This window comes from Eretmochelys imbricata, chromosome 3 (assembly GCF_965152235.1).
Source record: "Eretmochelys imbricata isolate rEreImb1 chromosome 3, rEreImb1.hap1, whole genome shotgun sequence".
Lineage (NCBI taxonomy): Eukaryota > Metazoa > Chordata > Testudines > Cheloniidae > Eretmochelys > Eretmochelys imbricata.
This window is the reverse complement of record NC_135574.1, coordinates 127,441,945-127,469,015: the sequence shown is the minus strand read 5'-3', so window position 1 is coordinate 127,469,015 and position 27,071 is coordinate 127,441,945. Positions and strand designations below refer to the sequence as shown.

General features: G+C 43.3%; 1 protein-coding gene across 1 annotated transcript in view; it reads left to right on the top strand.

Annotated features, from left to right (window-relative positions):
* The first annotated feature begins 21,935 nt into the window (after positions 1–21,935).
* FRMD1 (FERM domain containing 1) overlaps positions 21,936–27,071 on the top strand; it is a 37,484-nt gene continuing 32,348 nt past the window's right edge. The window contains exon 1 of the mRNA XM_077811822.1: positions 21,936–22,031. Within this exon, the coding sequence (XP_077667948.1) occupies positions 21,936–22,031 (96 nt within the window). The remainder of the gene's footprint in view (positions 22,032–27,071) is intronic.

The following is a 27,071-nucleotide window of genomic DNA, read 5'->3' as shown; positions in this document are numbered from 1 at the left end:
AGGCGGTTACTCTGCTACGGGCTTGGCAGGAGGACAGAGGCTCGGTGCTGCTGGGGCAGAGACGGCGAAGAAGGGCTGCTGCGGGCGATGCGGGGGTGCTGGGCACGGCACAGGTGGGCCGGGGGGTTACAGCGTGGCCACACTTCGCACGTGCAGCGTCCCCGGGCGCCCCGCCTCAGCGAGCGCAGCGGGACAGAATCCCCGCAGCTGCCCGGACCCACTCTCAGCGCCGCTAGCCCCCCACCCCCGCAGCTCGCCTGCACCGCCCGGCGTTCCACGACGAGCCGCACCGGACAGACACCCCCGGCCGCCAACCGGGAGCGGGCACCGCCCACTCCCCACCCGCGCTGGCCATTCCTAGGGCAGCGGCCGGGGTGGGCGCGGCTGCAGCGTTCTCCCCGGGGCGGCGCGCGCTGCGGGCGCCGCCTCTCCACGTGCGCTGCTTTGAGAAGGCAACAAAGCGGCTCCCGCGGCGTGTTTACAGCCGCCAGCCGGGTCCGAGGGGGTAGCGCCTGGGGCTGCCTGGCCCCTCACTGTACAGCCTGGGCAAGTAGCAGCAGCCGCAGCAGCCGCCCGTGCCCCCGTCCTGGCTCCGCTGGGGCGTGTCTGTGGGAAGCTAGTGAATGTATCCGCGTTTCAATCCCTCTCCCTGCTCTCGGGGGTGGTGAAGGGTACCTGGCCGCAGGGTGTGAGCGAGGAGTTGCGCTGAGGCAGAGCCTTGGGTGCTGCCTCCGAGAGAAGGAGCTCAGGTTCCTCCTGCGCTTGGCAAAATCCAACCCCTCTCGCCCTCCTAAAAAGAGGGAGGGGTATCGGTTGGCTGTTGGCTCCTGCGGTAAGTACTGAAGTGTACTGAGATCTATCGCAGAGCTACTGTTCTATCTAAAATGAAATATCAGGGTAGTCGTGTTAGTCTGTATCCACAACAACGACAGGGAGTCTCGTGGCACCTTAAAGACTAACAGATTTATTTAGGCATAAGCTTTCATGGGTAAAACACTCACTCATGCCCCCAAAAATCTGTTAGTCTTTAAGGTACCAGCGGACTCCCTGTTGGCTTTTATCTAAAGCGAAGTTTCCAAAGCCGCTGTTTTGTTTTGTTTTTTTTTTTCAACAGGTTTGTATAGACCTAAGCTCCGTTATGCTGTTATTAGGGATGAAATTTACTAAACCCGGTTGTGGCACATCTATCCACTCTATTGTCTTTTGCTTTACCTACTTAAACGTTTAAGGTATTGGTAGTTTCCAGAGTCTTTAACAACAGAATTATCCTATTGCAACAGGTGCTTAAATACAGAAATGAGGACCACTGATCAAAGCCACTCCATTTCTCCTGGTCTGCTTTTGGTTCTAAATTCAGGCTACTATGTTATTAACATAATGGGGGTTGACGTTTCGAAAGCTCGTTGGAACAGGTCCCCCTTCTTCCCCACCCCCTCCAGAACATGAATCTTTTATCACTTGAATATACTTAGATGTAGACTACTTTGTTATGGGAGTGGGGTAGTTCATTACTGTTATCATTGTTTGTGTAAGTGCAATATTGCATCTTGTCTTAAAGATCAGGATTAAGATATTTAGTGATGTTTTCCATTATCTTCATTTAGGGTTTTTAAATCATTGGGAATTTCACTTTGGTGAGTTGTCTTTTATAGGTTTGCTTTAAGGAGTAAAATCTTGGTTCAGCACTTTTCAATGTTGAGACTAGAATCTTTCATCTGTCTTTGTTCAGTACCCTAAATAGTCAGGTGCCTGACTCCTGTCTGCACTACAGCTTCTACCATTTTTACCATTGATGAAGCTGAACCACAGGCGAATCCAACTATGAAGTTTCCTAGTGAAGGCAAGGTCTAAGAGAATTAGATGTTGATCCTTCTGTAGTGGTGGGAACATTTCTATGCCAATTCCTCCAACAGTTTTGCTAACTGGTCTGTTTCTAGAAAAAGAGAATCACCTCTGATTAAAACAAAGCCCAGCTGAAGTAAGGGTTTGAATCAATTATTGACTCGTGGTAAACTTAGGGTTTGTTACTGTTACACCTGTCTCCTACTAAAAACCAAGAAAATTTACACACACACCCCTTTCCTTTTCCTCTGTTCGGGAGCCTGTGATTTAGTACTGTATAATATAAGACAGGAGTCCAGACTACTTCAGTGTTCTTGGCTGATGCACTCCATTGCTTTTCTCCCTGAAAATGCTTCAGAGAGAGAGTGTGGTCAACAAAAAGAGCTTGGGAATTTTAGAAGGGGCAGTTAGTAGCTCATGTGAAAGTTGTTTTCACATAATTTTCTTAAAGAAATCTTAAGCAGTAAAGGAATATTGGGGGTTGGAAGTCGATCAGGTGGGAGTTTGTAACAAAGCAGAATTTCAAAGTAAATGATACTGCAAAATTTTTGTTGTGTCTCTGGCTACAAGTCAGATGTAAGGCAAACAGATGCAAATCTAAGATACGTTTGTGTATATAAATGTATTAAGTATTTCTTCTGAGGAGCTATAATTTTGCACAAATGCAGATTAATAATGACACATTGTCATTGTTAAGATACCTTGGAGTACTACTTGCCTCTCTGATTTAAGGTTATATTTTCTGTGGAAATGATGTGGATTGCAAACCAGCAATGCTGACAGTGTTCAGTCCTGTCATGAGAAGGAGTTTTCACTTTGTGTGGTGTTGAAATTTTATTCTTAGTCTCTTGAAAAATCTTCAGTGCTGCCTACTGTGCTGGTATTTTCCCATCACTTATACACATTTTTTTCATCAAGTTCTTAACATTGGTATAATTCATAGATTCTCATTGTGGTTCCTCCGTAGCAGATCACTCTCTGCATTTTGGTTATTAATCCTCTAGTTAAAATTATTAGTCTCTAGACTTTCAGAACATCTAATTGTTCTGGTACATGACTGAAATTAAAATGATTTTATTGCCACAAAAATGGCAAGACTTGGAAATAAATCTGTTGGAAGTAGTACAAGATGAGATTCTTGCATATTGATGCCAGTCTGCATGTTTTCACTATGTAAGCCTCTTTATGAGCATGAGGTATATTTTTGTGTTAATCCACACACGTTTTGCAATAATTGATTCTTATGAATGGTTTACATTCATAACTAAAATCATCTTGGATATGGACTTTATATGACCGATAAAAACCAACTGATATCTTTCAGTTGTAAGCAGAGTATAGTCAGCAAAACTGTAGATCAATTAAATTCCACTGCCAAAAAGACTTAATTAACGCAAAGTTAAGGTTGCTTCTGGGGTTGCCTAGTGCCCTTCGCACTCTGGAAGGGCACAAAACTCTGAAAGCCAGGAAATACAAAGGTAAGGTAATGCTTCACAGGCAACCTCGACTCTGGTTCCTTTGAACAATGTCTGGGAGTCTCTATGAAAGATCCCAGGCCAGTACCTTTATCAAGGGATCGATGGGAAAAACTCTTTAGAGTGCATAAATTGTTAAAACTCATTCACCTTTGCCTTAAGGAATGCTTCAGGGCCATCCTCTTAGCTCAGTAAACTTTGTGGTGCAGGGTGGTGTGTGCCAACATCCCTAGTATTCCTAGGAGCAATGGGGGAGCACAGAAGATAGGGAGGATGTATGGCAGTATGTGAATGCCAGTACAGATAAGGCATTCTAGTGGGCACAGAGACTGTGCAAGGGATTGTTAGAATAGTTCGCCCCATCATTATGTTGCTTGTTCCTTTTGACATTGCTAGTGGATGTTGTGACCTGTGCAGGTGAGAGTAAGTGCCAATCCCTGGCATGGCAATCTTTGGCACACGGCCCGCCAGGGTAATCCCTGGTGGGCCGGGCTGGTTTGTTTACCTGCTGCGTCCACAGGTTCAGCCGATCGTGGCTCCCACTGGCCGCGGTTTGCCGCTCTAAGCCCTCAGGCTGCGCCACTTCCCGCAGCCCCCATTGGCCTGGAGCGGTGAACCGCGGCCAGTGGGATCGGTCGAATCCTCAGATGCGGTAGGTAAACAAACCAGCAGGCTCGCCATGGGACTTACCCTGGTGGGCTGCGTTCCAAAGGTTGAGATCCCTGTGCTATGCTAACCAGCTGCAAGTACTCCCTGAATCAATACTGTAAGACCTAGTTTCCTGAGAAGTGTGTGGGGGGGTCTAATTAAGAGTAATGAAGTGGAGTTGTGGTGAGCATGAAAATTCATCTATGTTAAGTGTCCTTTGTCATCCCCTCAGGGCAGAGTTAAGGTAGTACCATGGGAGTGTAGTGTAGCAGGCATTACCTTAACTCTGTATTTCAGAGGTTTAAGTGTAGCCACTCTGCACATTCTGGAACGGTACAGGGCAGTGGAAGGTAACCTAACTTTGTGCTAACAACGTTTTTGGCGGTCAGTATCTTTTTTGTTCTTAAAGAAAGCAGGGTTAGTGAGGTGTGCTGGAATGAGGGGCATTGAAAGGGAGATGATTGTGAGGGCCATTTGGAGGGTTTGTGGCATCTGCCAGCATTTTTGTACCTACCAACTGAGGGCTGGAGAATTATGGTAGCCCCAGAGAACTGCTGCCTTTGCTGGGGGAAGTAGATCTATGTCCCTCTTTCCTCAGAAAGGAGAGCGGATGGAGAAGGGGAATGCCATGAGTCTGTGTAGTGAAGTGACTCTTCTGAGTGTTTTTTTTCTTTTTCCCCTTCTTTGTATACCCCCTAAGGTATCAGACTTCACAGAAAAAAGAAAAGGAGTACTTGTACCACAAGTACTCCTTCTCTTTTTATGGATACAGACTAAAACGGCTGCTACTCTGAGACTTCACAGAGAGTCAGACTTCCCCGCTATCTTTTTGGGAAGTGTTTGCATCAGCATTGGTAGCCACTTCTCCTGCCCCTCAGCCATGCTATTCTCTTCCTTCTCTGAACTTTGGGCTCTCCTAATGATGAGAGGTAACTACCTCTCTGCAGGGGTCCTCAGGCCGTGTGCTACATCACCTGTGCGCTTTTCTCTCCTCCAGTGGCCTCTGGTGGTGCAAGAGTCTCTACAAAATACGTTTCAAAAGGGCGAGGGTGCTTTAGCATGTAAGACTTTTACCAAAACAAATTGTGTATTTCCAACATCGATTGCATAGAATTTTAAAGAGCCACTTAGCTCCTGGAAAACTTTATACTGTCCAACCAAAATGTTTTTCAATGTCCTGTTTTTATTACTAGAAATCTGGAATGACAACATGACAGCTCATCCGCACCTTATAGTATATTGCTTTAAGTTATAATTTTCTGACACCTCCATTGGTTACTATAGAAATGTTCATAATGTCACAATACCATTATGACTTCAGGTGAGAACTAACAAATGGATTCCTAAAGAGCAAATAACTTGCCAACATCTCAGCTTAAAAAATTCAGAAAGAAACAGAAAATACATATGTATGCATAAGCACATATAGAAGAGTTTTATAGAACTCAATTTGTGGTAGCCTTTCTGGTCTATTATTGCGGAATAGTGTCTGCATCCTTTTGATAGCCTAGTTTGGAGAATTTTGTGGCAAATGAGTCTTTTATAAAAGTGGTAAGCTGAGTTTAAAAACTCATTAATAAATCTTAAAAGTGAAAGGATCAGCCATTTTTGCATGTGTGTGTTCCTCTGATTAATTTGAGTCTGTTCAGATACGATAGGAAGCTTGGTGGTGAGGTAGGGATGCTGTCTGTTGTTTTAGATCTATATTCCTGGCATGCATACGTTATCCCCAACAAAAAGAGTTAGTAAACAGTCTTTTTAGAGGATTCTGAACATCTCAAGAAACAAAGATGTATTGGATACCGCTCTCCATTTACTGTTACTAATTTGATCCACTAGCACCTCAGGTATAAGGGACATGAACTGGTGGCAAACTTTATATCTGTTCAGTGCACAACAAAGTAGTATTCCCACTGTTAGACTGATTCAAAATAATGTAAATGACTTGCATGCCTGATCTACTCCAAGGTTACGATTCTTCTGTTCCTACAGAAATTCCTTTTTAACTACACTGCTCCTTGATTATCTTAGCACTGTTTAGCTGCAGTCCCTTAATTCTTTCTGTGGTGGTGGTCAGCCTGCTATTTTAACCGGGACAGATTGAGGGGCACAGCCTATCCAAATAATCCTCTTCTAAGTGTGAGTCGCTCTTTAGCATTTTATTTTGCCATTCTTCTTCCTTGGAAAACAACATTGTTTTTCATATTTGTTTAAAATTCTTGGCTTCCTCTTTCCTTTCCCTGCAAGGTTTAACTTCATCATAGCCAGGAATTGTTTTCTGTACCATAGTTTGGGTTCCTTTTTGTTTTTGTTTTTTAAATTTCCCTATTCCTTTAAAATTTGATTCCTAGCAGTACCTTGTGTGGCCCATGAAGCTGTATTTAATCTTAAAAGCACTGCTGTTTGTGTTAATTTTGTTGGGGTTTTGGCAGACTGGAGTTTTCGCTCTTCTATTGTACTAAACAGCAAGCTGTGTTCCAGAAATAATGGACACAAGATATCTGAAAGTCAACACATTTTACACAGATGAGGTGATGTTACTCTCTGCACTCACTGAAACTGACTGACTACATTTAAAAGTAAGCACTGCAGAAATTGCTTTCTTTAAAAAGCAAATCTGTATCCAGTATGGTGTAGACTCTGAATATTTGGATTTTGTGATTAAATTAACTATTGGGTAACATTTGAATTGGAGGGAAAGAGTGTGGATTTTCCTTCTGGTGGAGTTCATTCCATTTTTTGAGATGGTATTAGCATAACTATTCTTGTCTGGGATGGGTTATGAGGAGCAGGGTTTTTATTTATATATTTTTGTTTTTAGAAGTGCATCAGATTACACCAATTAGCATGTAATTATAAGAAACCTTCCTTAGGGAGGAGATTCTTAGACCTCTTACAAAGGGTTTATTTATTAACCACCTAACTCTCCAATATTTTGTGCACCATTCAGTGCAATCAGACTGACGCTCTTTGGCCATGTCTGCATTTCTTTCTGAAATTCTCCTGCTGTTACTGTAACATTTTGGGAGCACTAGAGCAGGCTGGCTGCTGATGTTCATGCCTTCTTACCACTGTGTTGTCTAGACCTGCTTTGAGGTCTAGACAATATAGTAATAGAAATGCATATGGATAGTCTACATGGTTCTATCACTATGTCTTCTAATCCTGCTCCGAGCAGATCTAGAGGTCATGGTGGTAAAAACATGTCTGTCTACATTAGCACTCCCATTGGTGGTAGCGCAGGTGAAGCAAGAGCAGAGTTAGATTTGCAGAGAGATGTAGATGCTGCTTTTGGGACCACTTTAAGACTGTGTCTTCACTAGGGAAAAGTGTTTAGAAAAGCATTAGAAATATTTTGATTTGGTTTTACAAATAAATGTTTCAATTCAGGTTGACAGAACATGAATCAAAATATTTCATCTGGGTCCTTCCCCCCCCCCCCCCCCCGCCACTAAACATCAAAACATTTCAGCAAAATCAAAATTTTCCCATGTTAATTGAAAATTTTCAGAAACTGCATTTTCTATAAAAACAAATTAACAAAACTACATTGGCAAAATATTTCTGACCAACTGTGGCGCAAGGGTATAATTATAAATGTTACACTACCCTTCCGAAAAACCTCAGTATAATCCCAGCAGGCTTGACAAATGTAACAAGTACTTGGAGAACTTGCCCTGGAGTGATACCAATAGTAGATCCCATTCTTTACTTCTCTGAACCACTTGGAAAAAGTCTCCCAGCCCTAAGATGCTGGGAAGGAGGAGAGCCACATTTTCAGTCTTTCTGCCTTGTCATGGTGCCTTGGATGGGAAGAATTCCATTCTCAGCTTGCTATCTCATTTCTAGTAGCAAGGGGCAGTGCCACTAACTCTTTTCCTTCTGTCTTATTATGAAGATCAAGGGGTGTGTGTGTATAAAATAACTTTTTTCTCTGCCCCACTTTGCACTGCCAAAACACTCGCTCATTTCTCTCTCGGACTGAAACACATGAGCAGAGGAAGGGAGCACCAAACCTAGGAGTGTTCTCTGCTCTGCTTCGTATTCGTGTATCAGGCAGTGTGTGCCACTCTCTACTCCAAGGGGAATTCTGTGCCAAAAAAATGTAAAATTCTGCACACAATATTTTAAAATTCTGCATATTTTGTCAAAATAACACAATATAATCACACCAGTTTCAATTATTATGGTAATTTATTTCAAAATACTGGTCAGCAAGTATGTCTGTAAAAATTACATCCCCCCCCCCCCAAAAAAAAATTTAGGTAATTGTTTTTTTGACCAATAGATTTCTTACTAGTCATATTAATACAGAACTTTAAGTAATTCATTTAAAGTACAGTACAGAAATGTATTTGCCACACTTCAGAAGCAGTGCAAAGGCTTGTGGGGATAGGGAAGGAGCCTGGGAGTGAACATGGAGGGTTGTTGGGTGTGAAGTACAGAACAGGCTTTGTTTGGGGGAGTGGGGGAAGGGATTGTTTGGGAGTTGAGGAGCCTCCCCCATGCAGACCCTGGCTGATCCCAAGCTTCTCCCATACAGTCAGCACATCTACCCCCATCCCCTTGTGGCCTTGCAGCACCCCTTTCATTCAGCCACTGACTCAGTGCTGTCACCCCACTAGCTCCCAGTCTGTACCCCTCCCCCCCAGCAGCCAGTGTGCCCCATGGCTCCATCGGCAGGTTGTTGTGAGGAATGGCTGCTGGCTGTTCTGGTGCCACAGCGGCCCCAGGTGGGTGAAGGGCATAATTGCAGCACTTCTCAGGCAGAATGTATTTTCTGCAGGGGGAAAAAATTTGTCAGACATGAATTCTGCACATGTGCAGTAGCTCAGAATTCCCCCAGGAGTAACTCTTCTTTGATCAGTACTGGATTGCTGGTTCTGCTTATGCATTGCCACAGATGTGCTTACTCTGATGAATGAGGGCCAGTGATGGAAGGGCAATGCACATGCATTTCTGGGTAGAGCTGAACTCTCTATTAGTGAATATCTTTCCAAGCCCTGCACCTTAAACCACGAAGAATAAGAAAAGTCCTACTAAAAATTACACTGGTGGTACGATTGACAATAGGAGCATGGTGTTTGGATGAACTTTGTTCTGTTGTATGTTTGTGTAGTGCAGTTGTGATGCAGAAGATCCCAGATTCTGTTCTCTACCGCATGACCTGCTCTATCCCATATTTCCACAGTCCCATACTGTGCTCTGTACACATCTAAGCTAATCAATAATTCTAATGGCTACTAAATCTTTGACTCATATTCATGTGCTTGATTTATGCAGCCTGTACACATCCTATAAATCACGCAAGTTTTGTTAATCGATATTTACCGCAGAAACTGGAGGGACGAGCCTTGTAGAAATAAACAAATTAATTATAACGAAGAACTTCTTGTCAGTAGTTCAATTTCATTTGCAGAAGGAGCACTTACAGCTACTGTGTCAATGGGGAAGGTGAGATGGGTGATCCATTGCTCCTTAAGGGATTTGCATAGACAAGGCATTCTGGTGAGAATGGTGTGCTGAGGAAGAAATACATGCTGTTTCTGTAGGCTTCACTCTTTCAGGGGCTCTTACATTTATATATTACATATATCTAAGATTTATAGACAATTATGTTAAAAAAACCAAATTGCTTTGCAAAAGTATGTTAAGGTCTCAAAGTCAAGCCCTCAGAAGTGAGGAGGTGCTATAGTTAAGGATCCCTGTGCGATGTTAATTCAATCTCTTGTGGAACTGCATTATGATAAGCCTCTAATACAGAGGTGGGCAAACTATGGCCCACAGGCCACATCTGGCCCACCAGACCCTCTTGCCCGGCCCCTGAGCTGGCCCAGGAGGCTCGCCCCTGGCCTTTCCCTGCTGTTCCCCCTCCCCCGCAGCCTCAGTGAGCCGCGCTGCCGGTGCAATGCTCTAGGCGGAGCCACCGGTGCTCCAGGCAGTGCGGTAAGGAGGCGGCGGGATTGGATAGAGGGCAGGGGAGTTGGGGGTGGTGGGCGGGGGTGTGGATAAGAGTCGGGGCAGTCAGAGGGCAGGGAACAGGGGGGGTTGGTTGGGGCAGGAGTCCCGGGGGGCAGTCAGGAAGGAGCGGGACGGGAGGGTTGGATGGGGGGCGATCAAGGGACAGGGAAAAGGGGTGGTTGGATGGGGCAGGGGTCCCGGGTTGCAAGTCAGGAATGAGGTGGGGGGTTGGATGGGGAAGCAGGGGGCAGTCAAGGAGTGGGGCGGGGTGGTGGATGGGGTGGCAGGAGTCCCGTGGGGGCCATTAGGGGACGGGGGTGTTGTAGGGGTAGGAGTCCCGGGAGAGCCATTGGGGCAAGAAGTGTGGGGGGGGGAGCGGGGGATGTTGGATAGGAGGCAGGGGCCAGGCCAAGCCTGGCTCTTAGGGGAGGCTGTGTCTCCCCAAACTGGCCCTCCATATAATTTTGGAAATCCAATGTGGCCCTCAGGCCAAAAAGTTTGTCCGCCCCGGTCTAATAACACTATCACCATCTAGTCTTTGCATAGGACCCCTCTCTCAGAGGGTGTCTTCACTGCAGACCTTAACTCTGGTGCCGATCACGAGGCTATCTTGCTTGGGTGTGTGCCGCCATGTTGCAAAGCACTATATGAGTTAGTCTCTTCACTGGTGCTGTACTCCCCGTGCGTGTCACTAGGATTTCTGAAGGCATATCCCATCATTCTTAGTGCTGCAGCAAGCTAAGCCATTCTAATTCTTTCCCAGTGAATTGTGGGAGAGCTTGTCTGTCCTTCTGGGCACCCATGCAGGGGGGAATTGTGGAAAGGCACTGGAGGACTATTGACATTCTATTGATTTAGGCTGCGTCCCCACTGAAAAGTGGGTAGGTTACCAGCCCAAGTGAAAACATAACCTGGGTTCTAACCCTTACGCTCAGCTGTGCCAACTAACTTGGGTTGAAAGCACCACTTAACTTGGGTAAAAGGGACAAGAGGAGGGTTATTGGTCACACCTGAGTAAGAGCATGGGCTAGCTCTGCATATCAGTGTTTTCCCTTCTTCTCTCCAGCATTACCTTTGTCTCACTCAGGTTCAACCTGGGGCTTAGAGTTGGTAGATAGTGCTACTTGCACTAGAGGAGGAGGAGATGGATATCATTTGAGTACTGTTCAGCAGTTGAGACCAGTGGCTCTCAATTTTCACACACTTCTTCCACCTCCCAGCACTGTAATATAGATGCTAAAAAGGATGAGGACTCCTCTAGTCCCTTCCCCCGCATCTCATTGCATCTCATCTGAGAACTGTGGTGATCAGTGGAAACAATGAAGGGAGAGAGTATGTAGATGCTGTCATGTTGATGGTAGTGGCCAGCATGTCACCATAACATCTCACCAGATCTTACATTCCTTAAAGCTGCTATTTCTTCTTCTAATTAGAGGGGAATAACTGTGGTAAGTGTTGATTCTTCAGATGAAGGAGGTTCCTGTTTGCGTGGGGAAGGTAGAGTTTAAAAATCAAACTGGTCCCAATTTATCCAGAAATGTTTAGGTTCTTTAAATGTAAAGTGATCATTCCCTGTTCTTTTCCTCCACAAAGAAAATCATGCCATCTCACTCTGTTTTGGGGTTAAATGAAGTGTATCATTTTTGGGATTGATTACAATACTTCAGGGCATGATGCTTGCTGTTTGCTGAAATGTATCCTGAGAGCCCATTTGAGGGTCAGCTGGTGAAATTCTGAATAGGGCATGGGAAGAGCTTTTTGAATGGCTGCTGATCTTGTGTGCTTTTCCTCTGTAATATGCTGAACAATCCCTTTCTGTCACCTTCTGTCATCCTAAAAGATGTGTTCCCAAAAATAATCTGTAGTGATAGATAATAAAACACCCTTCCTGGATAGGGATAATAGGCAATTCTGTGCTTCTATCCTGAAATGCATATGCCACTTCCTCAATCTGAGTGTTTTTTGTATTCTTTTTGGCCAGTGAAGTGTTACTCTCTGTCTCTCTCTCTATTATTGTGGTAGTATGCAGAGACTCCAATCAGGATCAGGACCATATTGTGTGGCACATGGTGCAAATATAAAATACTAAGAACTGTTCATTCCCTTTAACATACCTGTAACAAGCCTTGGGGCCCAGTCTACGCTTAACTTTTAAGTTGACATAGCCACATAGGTCGGGGTGTGACTTTCCCCTCTGGTGTTATCTGGGCCAGGGATCTGCTAGGTCACTCCAATCCTTGACTCTGGAAGCCAGCCTTGCTCTGCTCTGCTGTGAGAATCCCCACTGCTGGGCTGTTCACGAACAGCCTCTGGCATGTAAGCCGCTCCTTGGACTGTGATACCGAATAACACTATCCAGTATCTCCGGTCCCAGACACAACTCTAGGAACCTCCGTCTTGTAGTGTCCAGTTATGCCTGCTGGATGCTGCAAGCTTATATGAGTTTGTCAGTTTAATAAAGAAATTGATATGTACCAGGTTTGTTATCCCAAAGGGAGCCTCTGACACACTTCAAACACACTGCTTCAGATAGAATAAACAAACCAATTTATTAACTATAAAGATAGATTTTAAGTGATTATAAGTCAAAACGTAAGTCAGATTTGGTCAAATGAAATAAAAGTAAAATGCACTCTAAGCTGATCTTAACACTTTCAGTGCCCTTACAAACTTAGATGCTTCTCACCACAGGCTGACTGGTTGCTCTTCAGCCAGGCTCTCCCCTTTTGATCAGCGCTTCAGTTGCTTGGTGTGGTGTCTATCGGTAGGGGAGAGAGAACATGGCAAAGTCTTTACCTTTTATCATGTTCTTTCTTCCCTCTTGGCTTTGCACCCCTCACTTCAGAGTCAGGTGAGCATTACCTCATCGCAGTCCCTAACTGACCGAACGAAGGGGGATGACTCACTGGAGAGTCCAACAGATCGTTTTGTTGCTGCCTAGGCCAGCGTCCTTTGTTCCTGTGAGGCTGGGCTGGGTTTGTCCCATACGCGCCCTGCTGAAGCGTGAACTGCCCCTCTGCTTCTGGAGAGTTTTTGCCTGGGCTTATTTTAAGTTACGAGGATAGATTTTTGGCCTCATAACTATATACATGAAATTATAACCTATAACATTACTGCAACAACAATTACTATAACAATGCTCAGTGCATCATGAGCCTTCTGAAGACCCCTGACATGACGAAGTTTGCATTGGCTATCACAGAGTCATTTTTATAAGGATGAACATGAGGGTGTAGGGTGTTCCCACAAGGTGTAGAACAACACAGGGGATGAGAAAAATTCACTCTTCTGGCCAACGAACCGATACTGACCTAACCCCCAGTGTAGACACAGCTGTGTTGATGGAAGAATGCTTCTGTCGACATAGCTATCATTGTCCAGTGAGGTGGTGGTCCTACAGCGATGCAGAAACCCCATGTCAGCAAATGCTGTGTCTACACCTCAGGGCTATGCCAGCACACCTATGGTGATGTATCTGTGCTGGCATAGTCTCCTTAGTCTAGAGTAGACATACCCTTGCATGCACAATATGTGCTCTAAATTGTGCACATGCTTGCCAAAAACTGTTGGATTAGACTTACTTTCAGCAAGGCTAATTGCTGTGTGGTCCTAAAGTCTGTCATTCTGAACAGTTTTATTGCCAGTGTGGATGTAGGCTGTCTGAAATGGTTCAACCAGTCCTCCCACTACTGTTCCACAGTTGGCTGAAGCCCTTTCAGAACTGTCCAAGTCCACTACTGCTGGGAACTGTGTAATAGGTATTTGGAGGGAGTTGCTCCTGAACAGGTTTAGAACCGAGCTTCGCATGGAAGCAGAGGTGGACCGGTAACAGTTCGTGCCACAAATCAGCATTCCTAGTGTGGCTGTTGAGACCGCTGAGGCATCGGTACCAGAACCAGTTTAGTGTAGATACATCTGTGATTTGGTCCCTCTAGGCCAGGGTTGAAGCATATGAAGGGGCTATTGCCACCATTGTTCCCTCTAAACTGTGTGCGTGTGTCCCCGCACATACATCCTCAATCTCGCGCACACAGCAAAACACTGTGCGCACAAAAATTTACACAGAAGCACAACAGTTTGCACAGAAGGAATTTTTTGCGCACATGACCTGTCAAAAATTAGAGGGAACATTGATTGCCACTGTTTGTACCTGTTCAGTAGACTAACAGAAGGCTGGCCTTCAGGCACTGAATTCATCTGGGGGAAAAATGAATATTGTAGACTTTTTTTCTGTGGAACTGAGGTGGCCTAATCTATACTGGGGCTTGTCTACAGGGCAAGTTAATGTGCAGCAAGCCAGGGTATGAATCTATAGTGCACCAGCTCGCTTCACACTAACTCACCATTTGGACACTGCTACAGTGCACTGAAAGTCTCAGAGCACCGAAAGTCTGTGCTAAGCTCTACTTCGGGACTTTGAGTGAGCTGTTAGTGTCCACGTAGGACATAGCTGCACTGCAAACTAGCATGCTGTAGATTCATACCCTGGCTTGCCACATGGTAACTTACTGTGTAGACAAGCCCTTTGAAAATTATCAGCTAACTGCTCCCCAGTGTGCAGACAGCCTGACCAGTTAATCATTTATGACGGAGGTCTTGTGAATGAAGAAATGGCAAATAACTCTAAGGCCCCTGAATTGGGGGGGTGATGAAAAACAGTCAAAGCTGTTTAGTAGCAGCTACTCATGATGAATCTAATCACTTCTGAGAGGAGACGGTTGCTCTAGCTTCAGTTGCTGGGCTGAACCTTGGTAATTGTTGCAGTCACCAACATGAATTTTGTTACTCAGTTCAGCTCCAGTGCTGGCTGTTGGAGCATACAGTACAATCTGAGAACAGTTTTATGATGCTGCTCAAGATATTTAATCAAAGCAACCTGGAAAATTCAAAGGCCCAAAAAATGTATGTATGTTTGTTTGTTTGTTTTTTTTCAAAGTTTTGAGATGTGGGAGTTTGTATTTTTTTTTTTAAATGTGCCAAATAAAACCTATTCTGCCACTCTAAGCACTAAGATTCCTGGCTGAAACAGGGAGCCTACAAATTAGTGGTTTCTTTGTTTGTTATAGTTTAAATTGGACTTTGACAAAGCAATTACATCTTGAAATTCACTTCTCTGGAAGCTAAAACCTTAAGTCATTTTAAAAAAGCAAAGTACCCAAGAGACAGATGATTGACTTAAGCTATATTAATTCTTCTTCAATTCCTTTGCTGGGCTTTTAGGGTTTAATTGAGGTTAAGAGGTTGGAATCTGTGGTAAACAAAAGAATGGCATATGGACAGGCTGAAATTCTGTGTATTTAAGCAAGAGCATTCCTTTTGGCCATTTGTTTTCATTGGCGGCTCCAGGTTCACAGTATAAATGTGTAAACTTGCTACACTGGTAGGTTAATAATTGCTTGGGCTTTTATCACATTCTGATATACTTCTTGAGAATAAAAGACTCACCCAGGAATGTGTTATCCGTTTCACCTGAAGGTAGTGGTTTGGAGTTTTTTAACATCTTTGCTGCTGTAATGTGTGTTTATTTTAAAATCCACCTCTGCCCCCCCTCCACCACCATAAAAAAACCAAACTCCTAACCATTCTCTTAAATTCAGGTAGATCAGGGTTTCTCAGACTTCACTGCACCATGAGTGACCCCCTTCAAACAACAAAAATTACTACATGACCCCAGGAAGGGGGACTGAAGCCCAAGCCCCTCTGCCGCCAGCGGGGGAGCCAAAGCTCAAACCCTCCTGTAGGGAGAAGCTGAAGTTTGAGGGCTTCAGCCCTGGGGGGATAGGGGACTGTAGCCTGAGCCCTGCCTCCCAGGGCTGAAGCCTGAGCCCTCAGCTTCAGCCCTGGGTGGGGGGCCTTGGACTTTGGCTTCAGCCTGGGGCCCCAGCAAGTCTAAGGCCAGCCCTGGCGACCCCATTAAAATGCGGTCGCGACCCACAGTTTGAGAACTGCTGAGGTAGATAAAGCAAACGAGCATCTTGTTCCTAGTTTTGCCGACTAATATTTTACAGAAATTACAGTGTTAAAATGAGTGAGGTGGTGATATCTTTTATTGGACCAGCTTCTCTTGATGAGAAAGACAGGCTTACACACAAGTCTCTCTCTCGCTAACAGAAGTTAGTCCAATAGAAGAGACTACCTCATCCACCTTGTGTGTCCTATCCTAGGATTAACACAACTACAAGAACACTGCAAACAACAAGAAGTTTTAAAAAGTTCAGTTTCTCTAGCTATTGTTGGTAGGTGAGCATAATGTGAATTTTCACAGGTATGTTTTACAGTAATCTCTTGCTCCCTTCTCTTGAGCTGCCTTGTAATTGTGTGAACCTATTCATTAAATTGGGCAGACTACAACTCTAATTTTAGATTAAGACTGTATAGTATCCTATGCAATGAATTTGATAGTTTAAACTAACGGCAACCCTATGTTACGAAGCCTGAGTGTGCTCTGAGTCCCTCATGCTATTTACAAACTTCCTGGAGCATATGATGTCAGCAGGTCGTGACACGTGACCTATAGGTCTGGAGTCACTTTGCAGACATCTGTTATCTTATGTGCAGTTGTTTACAGTTATTGCTTGGAAGCAAAGAGAAGACTATATTAAAAAGAAAGAAGTCATATACACACACACAAGAGAAGATAAATGAGGAATTGCTTACAAGAAAATGTATTCTAGGTGACTTTTACTTGACACCTTTTATAGAATCAAATCTGTTCTGTTTGTTGTATTCTAGATTTTTCTTTTTATCCTGAAAGTTTTACACAGCTGAAATTCTGATCTTAAAAAAACTGTCCCCTTCTACTTTATTAACCTAAACACATTAAATTAGTTGTTGCTCTTTCTGAGGAGTTTACATTAAGGGGGGAGTGTACTATTTGAAAGGGGGTGACAGTTACTGAATTTTCCAAATGAAGTTAATGAATCCAGTTTGTGCAGCCTGAATATGGAAAATGGAGCACCTGAATGCGGAATTGAAGGGCAGGGCAAAGGGAAGAATCTAGTTTTGAATTAAATTTTTCTTTTGGGGCTTCTTTTGCCCTTTTAGTTGTGAAATTAAAAATATCCGTTTGATGAGACATGCAGTTGTTTTAAACTATTGTATTAAAGATATCCTTGTGCTTTCTGCAAGAGGAGTTAATTTCTACCATGTCACTACTCCTTTCTTTACCCAATATTTGGATGGATTGATTTAAAGTACCAAAGCAACCTCAAATCATTCTTTGATTAAAAAAAAAAAAAAAAAAGAAATGGTCCTTTCAGAATCACTAGTTTTAATGTTAATCTTTTATTTACTACAAGCAAGAATAACTTTTATTAAAGGGAAACACAGCAATAACTTCAAGCAATAAGGTGATAAGTAGCTTAAATGTCACTTGTTCTGATGCTTAACTTCTACATTTCAGTAAAAATAGGGAAGCGTTGCATTTGTGATTCACAAGGCACAAACTTAATACTCAACAAAAACAGGTTAGCAGTGATTTTAGGGTATTTAGTTCAATCACATTAGAACTATCTGTCTTAAACTTCTAGTAGAACCTCGCAGTGGATTAAATTGCTTACTGTAATTCTTTATCTTTGAGGCTATTCTCTTGCAGGAGTTTCGCTTTTGGGTCTTGCACTCAAGAGAACTTTGGAGCAAAATTCCCACTCTTATTTTTAAAGAATATACAATGTGTTTTCCCCATGGTGTGAATCTGTATTTCTAAAAGTATCCTGGGTTTTCTCTTTTTGGGATGCCAGGAATCGCTAATCTGAGGCTCATCGTACTTCTAAACAAGCTCATGAAAGCACTGATAAGACCCTTGAGAGTGGAAGTCACTGTATTTCTTTAACTCTTTTTCAAATGCTTCATTCTAGATCACTTTTTCCCAGGACTTTGGGGGATTATTTCTGGCACACTGGGGGAGATAGCATGTGGCCCACTGTAGGTTTGGGTCATGATGAGTTAGAGGTTCTTTTCATGGCTCCTTTTCAGGGTCAGAAAAAGCAATGTCTGTGTTTTCAGCCAAAGAGTGGTGAGCTGGAGGTCTGCCACTACCCCGCTCCCAGATGTTGCTCATTGGTTTTTCCCCTTTCTTAGTTCCATTGTTCCCGTCTCTGATGTTACCTTGAAGTCACTGTGGTCACACTCATAAAGGTAGCCTTCAGGGCCAAAATGAAGAGTCCACGGGAGCCCTCTGGGTGGGGCTTCCCTGTCTATTTTAGGATTTTCTATAGTGCAGACTGCTTTAGTATCTAAATACTTCCTAGGTAAATTAAGCTCCTTGGTGGACTTTTTCATTCTTTTCCATGCCCTGGTTTTAAAAAAAAAAAAAAAAAAAAGCTCTGCTTTTGGATGACTTCTTTCTTTCCTGTCCCTCTGCCATTGTTCCACTGATGGTAGGAAAGCGTTGTCCACATAGGAGGACTTACATAGTGCTCTGGATGAGTCTGACCTCCTCTGGAAGCTTATTCACCAACATTAAGCCCTCCTAAATGAGAAGCATTTATCTCTGGCTTCTGCATGGACTGACCTGGGCTCTGTGAGCAGCATTGTCACTGAGGAGCATAATTGTCTTGCTGGGTCATCAATAGAGACGTGGTTATTGCATCTTGCCTCTTGAGGGCTAGTGCCTTAGACTGGAAGCTGGTGGAGTGATCAGAGCATAGGGGTGATGTGCCATTGGCAGCCCGTTCTACTGAAGGCCATGGTTACCCACGTACTGGAGCCCTTGGCATTGCTTCCACCTTCAACCAACGTACAGTGAATTGCATAATCCAGTTTGGTGGTTGTAACGTTGACTGACCAGATACCAGGTTATGTCAGAGTGTATTCAGGCCAATTCACTTGTGTACTAGTACTGTATAGATCAAAGCGATTTTTGTTAAAGGTATAAGTGTATTTGGTGTTTAAACTTTATTAAAATGAATGGAACGTTTCTTGCATTGATTTCACTTGTATGTATCCTGTTATAAAGCAATAGCAAACGTTTACATTGGAAATACCCCTGTGCCTAAATAACCATCAAAGAAGTCTATGGAATGCTAAGGAAGGTCTTTAACAGAAAGTGCTAATTTCAAAGCAAGTGGCCATTGTGTGTGATTACCGGAGGTCAATGACTCAAAATGCATTCCTCACTCACTGGACATCAAAGGAAAAGCCCACATGGGTAGAGACGCTGTCAGCCTGCTTTGTCAGCAGTGACTATAAATATATGGATTCTAGGAAAGATCCTTCATCTCTGGACTGTTTGGACTCTTACAGGGAAGTATACCAGATACAAAGCGAAGATCGCCAGAGACAAAGTGGGTACTCAGAAAGACTTTTGGGCAACTGGCAGTTTATTACATCACTGCCACCATTTGGAATTACAAAGCATGACTCACCTGTTTAAAATACTTTACCAGCTTTAACCTCTCAGTAACTCTCATTCCCTTTCCTTAGGGCTTATCTACACTGGCACTTTAAAACGCTGCAGCTTTCTCGCTTAGGGGTGTGAAAAAGCACCCCTCTGAGCGGTGCAAGTTTCAGCGCTTCTAGGTGCCAGTCTAGACAGCGCTGCTGGCTATTCCCGTCGTGGAGGTGGGTTGTGTGTGTGTGTTTGGTTTGTTTTTATTAGTGAGAGCCCTCCTGGCGCTATGCCGCGACTACACAAGCCACGTTAAAGTGCTGCTGCGGCAACGCTTTAACATGGACGGTGAAGATGTGCCCTTAGCTAATAATCCTGTAGTTAGTTTTACTATAGAATTGGCTGCCAGCATTGTCTTTGGAATAAGATCTGGAGTACCAATTGATCTGGGATAAGTGACAAGTCTCTTGTGACTGAGAGCAACCTGATGTGGTGTGACTTTTAGCTGAAGTGACCATTATCACTAAAAGAGAAGGAGGACTTGTCTCACCTTAGAGACTAACCAATTTATTTGAGCATGAGCTTTCGTGAGCTACAGCTCACTTCATCGGAATGCATCTAAGGTGAGACAAGTCCTTCTTTTCGTTTTGCAGATACAGACTAACACGGCTGCTACTCTAAAACCTGTCATTATCATAAGTTCATTTTGTCTGGGTGGCAAGATAGACTGGAGAGCCCAAGGGACAGTCTCTGACTCCATGGTAAGACTGGTAATTCCAGAGTTCACATTTGTTACTGGCTTGGTGAAATCTGGTTATGGAACACACCATCAGCTTGGAGTGTCTGCCCTGCTTTATGACACTCTGCCCTGAGGTAGAGACTCTCTCAGACCTGAGCCACTCCAGACAGTGTGACAGAAGTGACAATGCATGGGTCAAGTCCTCATCTTTCTGGGGGAAAAGGGACAAAGCTTCTGAACAAGTTGATGGGGAAATAAAGCTGGTTGGTTGCTTGGTTTTGTTTTCGTCTGTGTGGCCTTCTAGGTTAATTGATGAGTTAAACAGGACTGAGGCTTCCCATTATTCATTCACAAACGGGGAAGGGAGCAGTTGCTTTCAATTTAAAAGCAGAAGACAGTGATCCAATTATTTCTCAATTATTTTTCGTATGACCAGCATCTCTTCAGTGTTGCGTGGCTTCAGTTTGGGCCCAGGTACTCTTCATCCAGGAGCTAATCTCCTTTAGGCACATTGACAGCCTTGTAATGGCGATGGTTGCATCTGTGGCAAAAGATCTAGAGCTGGGTGTCATCTGCATATTGTTGGTCTGCAGTTTGCCGGTGTAGGAGGCAGCAGTCCTAGTTTACTCTACTATTGTATGTGCTCCTGTAAGGGAGTTTAACTGGTGCTGTACAAAGTGGTAGGGCATTTGCCTTCCATCAACAGCTGCCATTTGCCCTGTGAGATGCTTCCTTGCACTGAAGAGAAATCCAGCCAGGAGCATAAATAAACAATAGCTAGCTGTTGGAGAGAATCTTTAGACTAAACAAAATCAAGTTGCAAGGAACGAAAATAGAGAGTACTCTCTCTGTACTGTCCCCTCCTGTACTGTCACCGAACTTGTGTGCCTGAATTGAGTATCTGTTTGCTTTTTATACATCCATGTGCCTATAGTGACTGTAACTGGCTCTGAAGCTCTGTGTGATATCTATATGTGAGACTCTGGACTGTTGCACTTTTTTTGTCTCATTTCTGTTGTTTTTACACCTACGCTATAAATCTGAGAGTGCTTAATTAAGGCACTTATGCTCAGCCATTAAACAAAGTTGTCTCAGTAGAACTGTCGTAAAGCAGCAGAGCTTGGCCTGTGTGGCTCCTTACTGGCCTCTAGATGCTTTTCTCCTTTAGGGCTTAAGTAAGGTCTTGTAAAAGTGTTCCAAGGAAAAAATGAAAATACAGACTAACTCCAGGCTCTTCTACACTGACAGACTAATGCTGAGAAGTTGGGTTAAATCTTTACTTGCACCGATGGTCATAAACCAGCTAGGGAAAGGGCAAGTTCCTCCTCTGATGTTTCCTCTTCCAGAAAGTTGCCTGTGGCATAGGTATTTGTTGCTAACTATTGCTTCATAATCTCGTCCCTGGCACTTTGGTATTCTAAGTATGTTTAATTGTTTTGTGGCTCTCTATAAATCTCTGATTCAAGTGATTTTGGCTGCTTAAAGGCTGAGTGCCCCTGTTGTATGCTATGCTGGTGCTAGCATTGTAGTTTATCTCTTAACGGGCAACGTGAAAATGAGTCAGGAAAAAGGAATGTGTGCCACCTGCCAGTCCCATATAAATTTCCTGAGATTAGTATTCCCACCTCCAGAGTAGTGTGACCACACTGCTAATCAATAAGTGGGCTGACTAATGTCAGAATAACGTATGACTATCACTCTGTCAGTGCTGCCTTTTGATATATTTCTGTTTACCTTGCATGTTAGAACGAAGCAAAAAACATTCTGTTTAAATACAGGCTGCCTGTTGCTCAGTGCTCCCAGCCTTGTTCCCATGAGCATGACACTAAAGCCTTATGTTTTTGGCAGGTGTGAGGAATGAAGGGAGCCTGGTTTCAGTCCTGAGAAGAGTGCCCATATAGCCAGCTGGAACGGGTCTGGGAAGCTTGCCACAGGCTCGGCAATGAGCAGACCGCTATTGCAAAGCAGGATGCAGCAGGAATATCGGAATGTTTCCGTCCTTCTGCCCAACAGAGAGCAGCTCAGTGTGACCATTGGGGTGAGTTGTTTAAAAGTTTCATTCTGAGCGTTTAGTGCAAGTTTCATAGATGTTTGTTGTGTTGTCTGTCTGCTCTGGCAGTTACAGTGATAAGACTGAGCTTAACTTTCATTGCACTTGTGAGAGTACCATATTAGTCCATTGATCAAAAAACTATTAGCTGATTTAACATAATTGGTGTGTTGCTTCGTAATTGGCTAGCCTAGCAAAAATTTACAGGATGGTCTGATTAATCTACCCTATTGCATTTGATAATGAGGACCTAATTTTTAATTCCCTTTCACTCTCTCAAATTGTTTTGTAACCAACTGAAATGAAAATCCAGCTTCTCGGAAACCTGAAATGCCTGTACCTTTGGACTTCAGCGGGCAGTGCTAATTGACATCAGCTCACCCTGCAGTTTAGCTCTGATCTTTCTTTTGGAAGCCGTTCTGTAAATGGGAGTCTTACAGATTTTTTTTCTTTTCTTTTTATAGTTCTTTCTTTACTCCATTAAATAAGAGAATTGCATGTGTAGATGTCCAAGTACTCTGCAAAGTATTGTCATTTCCGTTTTTAGTGTAGGGAAATCTGAAGCACAAAGAGAAGTGAAGTGACTTAAGCAAAGTCTCGCTCGCTGGAGCGATTCCCAAGTTGGAATGCTATCCATGATTAGATCACACAGCTGCCTTTGTAATATAGTTTATCAGGAATATGTGAGAAACTAAACCAATGCCTGAAGCTTCTTAGTCTAGCTTGCCATCTAAATTATGAACTGTCCATTTTGGAGATGGGGGGTCTGTCTGTGTAGAGTTTTATTTTTTCCTAGACTTTTTTTGCAGGGGGAGGGGTGGAATGGAGACTAAATTAAAATCTTATTTTTAAATTCAAAATGCAGCTATAGAAAACAGGCACATCAATAGAGAAATATGCAAAGATCTTTAAAGTCCATACAGGAATTTTCCTACTTGCCATACTTAAATCTAGTATCCCCTAAGAAATCAGCCCCAGGGCCTGGGTAGATCAGGGGATTGGTAACAGACTCTGGAGCTCATCGCTTTCAATAGTTCAAAACCAGGCCAGATAAGGTGATTTTATTTAAGCTCTTGGTGGGTGGGTGGCCATACCAGTATAAATCTCTATCACCACTGACCCTAAATATCCCACTTGTTGGTAGCTTTTAGCAGAGTGGGCGGAGATCCAACAGGAATGGAGGCTGAACTACCCTCCCGCCTTTGAACATTGACTATACTAGAGGCGCTTCTCAGAAATTTCCTATTGTTACCCCTCCAGCATTATCAATACCAGCAGCCTTAATATAGATGATCTGCTGGTTTTTTTAAGCATCCTGTCATGTAACCCTGCCTAGAGCAGGAGTAACCGACAATGGGTATCTCCACATTCTAATTGCGGGGTGTGATTACGGTTTGTGTAGACATGCCTGAACTAGCTTTAATCTAGCTATCTTGAATACCAGAGCAGTGAAGCTGTGGCAGCTGTGACTTCAGTATGGGCTGTACAAGTCCACCTGGAACTCTGGATAATTTCTCAGGTGGGTAGCCTGCAGTGAAGCCCCTGCTAGATAGATTGGAGGTGACTTGGGTATGTGTATACAAGCTGCAATCACACCTCATGATTGCAGGTTAGACATAACCAGTGGTGCTTAAATTGGTTGTGGTGTCTGGCTCCCATGTTTAAAACTATATAGCGTGAAGCGCTTCAGGCTCATACAATTTTAATAAGCGTAGATGAGGCCTTTAGAGTTGAGCTTTTTAGTGTAGGCAAGAATGGAAAGAATGTCAGACGTATCCTTCCGGCCATTTATGTCTCATTTCCTGAAGCCTCTTTGAAGGTCCATGTTGTTGGGATAACTGTGTGCAGCCCCTTTGATACTTTATCTTGAAAGTGTCTAGCTCTACATATTTACCTTTAGAGATGTGCAGGGGTTCTGTAACTTTATATCCTCTGTCAATAGCCTTTTAATAAGTCTTTTGTTTATACCTGTTTTATTGGCTCCTTAATGGAAACTGTTTCCTTAAGGTACTTGAATGTGTCTGCGTATGAAAGAATAGCTGGCTGAAGCAAAACATGAACTTTGAAAATACAAAGTTGGTAGTGAACACATACCTTAAGAGTTCAGATTTAATTAGCACTACAACAGATAACATCTTCTACCTTCATTGCTATAATAAGGCTACAGCTCAGGACTTGCATAGCACGTCACATTTTTGATACACTGTGCAAACACTAAATAATCTTCACGAAAGCCCAGTGAGGTAGGTGCATGTCATTAGCTTTTCAATAGATTGAAGTGCAGATTCTCCACTTCATAAGCAAGGGATTTATGCATATAATTCCCATTACTTCTGTTAAGAGATGCCAATATATCCTGTCCATCAAGATGAGGATATACCTGTACATTTTATATGCTCATATTTTAAATCCATGGGGTAGGGTTTGTACTCATGCAAAAATAGTTGTCAATGTTTTTTAAAAAAAAAAACAAACCAACCCCATCACAGTGCTAAGGGAAAAAAGAATGTGGCTTTAAAAAAGCAAATCCCTTCCCTCTCTCAATCAAGTGTCTCCAAGTTCACATTGTTAGAATCTTCCTCTTCATTATATAAAAGATTTGACATTTGAGAGGATAGGTTGCAGGGATGCAGTATTTCCAAAATGCTAACTCCCAAAAGGCTGCTGAGAAATCTTTAAGGAACAAAACCATAGGGGAACTTGCTAAGCACTCTGTGTAAATTGAAGCAAAGTGGGAGTGATCTTTCCTGAGAGGGGGGAATGTTGTTTGGGCACAGAGGCAGAGAAGGAGCCTGGATGGGAAGACTTAGTCTGTGCCTTGAGGAGCTTGCTTAAACCGTAGACAAAACGGTACAACTTAAAATGCACTAGGTGACAGAAGAAGGTTTTAACACTGTCACTGGCTTTATTAAAAGCTGATATCTGTTGTCTTAGCTCAGCAGACTCAAGTTAACATGCTTCAGGGAAGCTTCGGGGCTTAAGGCTTTAAAGGCTTCTCCATTGCCTTCCCCCTTGTGAAGACACTGACCTCTGTAAAGTGCATATAAAACACCACCATTCTCATTTGGCAACATTTTACACCAACTTTTGATGAGCTGTAAAGGACTAACAAGGGGCAAAGCAGTGGAGAATTGAATCCTGCGCTTTCTGAGGCGAGGGAGAATGCATGCTACTCTAGGTGCTTGGATACCACAGCGAGCTAGGATAGTGAGCTCCAGGCATAAAGAATGGCTTGGAAGAACAATGCAAAGTGAGTTGTCAGGAAGAAGACATGTCAAGGGAGGGAGTATAGGAGATGAGAACAAAAACTTAAGCATTACCAAAACTAAGTGCATGGCCTTGAAGATGAGAAATATGAACTTGATACAGAAAGCGAGAGTCAATTGAGGGATTTGAAGAGATGAGTGATGTGGATGGGACAGCCTGTGTTCATTTAAGTAAGTAATTTGATCAAGTTCCCTCTTCAAAAGTGTTCTAACACTTACCTTCACATGTTCAGTTTTCAAGAACTCAGTACATTAACAGGTTTCAGAGTAACAGCTGTGTTAGTCTGTATCCGGAAAAAGAAAAGGAGGACTTGTGGCACCTTAGAGACTAACCAATTTATTTGAGCATGAGCTTTCGTGAGCTACGGCTCCAATGAAGTGAGCTGTAGCTCACGAAAGCTCATGCTCAAATAAATTGGTTAGTCTCTAAGGTGCCACAAGTCCTCCTTTTCTTTCAGTACGTTAACAGGCTTCTGTTTCTCTCTGTAGTGTTTTGAATATGAAAGTATGTAAATACGCTAATTATTTAAAATGTGTCTATTATATTGATATAATGCATGCTGGTATGTGTGTGTCTATGAAATGTATTCTTCGTTACCAGTATGCCAGCAGTCTTCATTAGAACAGCCCTTCCCCAATGACTGGTCACAAGTAGTATGTGTGCGTGCTCTGTTTTGCAGGGGGTGGAGAGGATGCAGACCTCAGTACACTAGCTCTTTCCTCTTGATTGCACATGATAATGAGCTAAGCAAATACCATACCTAGGAGTGTTCTCTCAACTTCAGGCCTCAGTCACTAGTCCTAATAGGAATTGTACAGTTAACACCCCCACGCCCCTACCTGTCTGTCTGACATCAGAAGGCACCCCTCTAATGCAATTTTCATACCTCCTGGTAATGTGATAATGACTGACACCATATCACTAGCCAGCCAGTGTTCTTTAGATAGAACTGGCTTCTGGAATGACCCCTGACCTCCTGCTGCCCAGGCTGGAAGACACTTAATATGTCCTAGAGCAGGGGTAGTCTTTTTTTTTGGAGGGGGGAGGGCAAGTTCCAAATTCCTTGGTCAAGTTCTAGTCTAGTTCCAGACTCCAGAAAAACATTTTTCACACTGCAAGTGCCCCTGTTCAACAAACATACAATGCTGTGTAATATATCCAGGGGATATTGCTTATATTTTTAGTGCATTAAATGAAAAATAATATCAAACCAGTTGAGGTTTGGGGTATTGTGAGGAATTTTTGTGTGTGTCAATCTTGAATGAATAAATTCAACCCAGCAGGTCATTGAATCTGCACATGGGGGACATACAGTTCTTTCTTGATAACATTAACACTGCTGGTCCCAACTGTTAACCCGTGCAGTTCTATGCTATGCTCACAGGACAGGGTTTCAAAAGGAAGGAAGAAGGGGAGTGGGAAGAAATGCAGTTGAGGCAACAGTGAAGCTGGGATTTCTGAAAGAAGGGGTGTTAGAATAGACAATGGCCCTTACGCTGCAAAGATGCACATGCATGATTAACTTTATGCACTCTGAGTAGCTTCACTGAAGGCAATGGGACTAGTCAGAGTGTATAAATTAAACATGTGCTTATGTCTTTGCAGGATTATGGCCAAAATTAAGTTAGCACCCAATTCTACAAACACTTACGTGCTTGACTTTACTACCATGAAGTCCCCTTGATTTCATGATACTAAAATTAAGCATGTGCATAAGTATTTTCAGGATTGGGGCCCAAGGTACTAAGTGCTATATCTGGT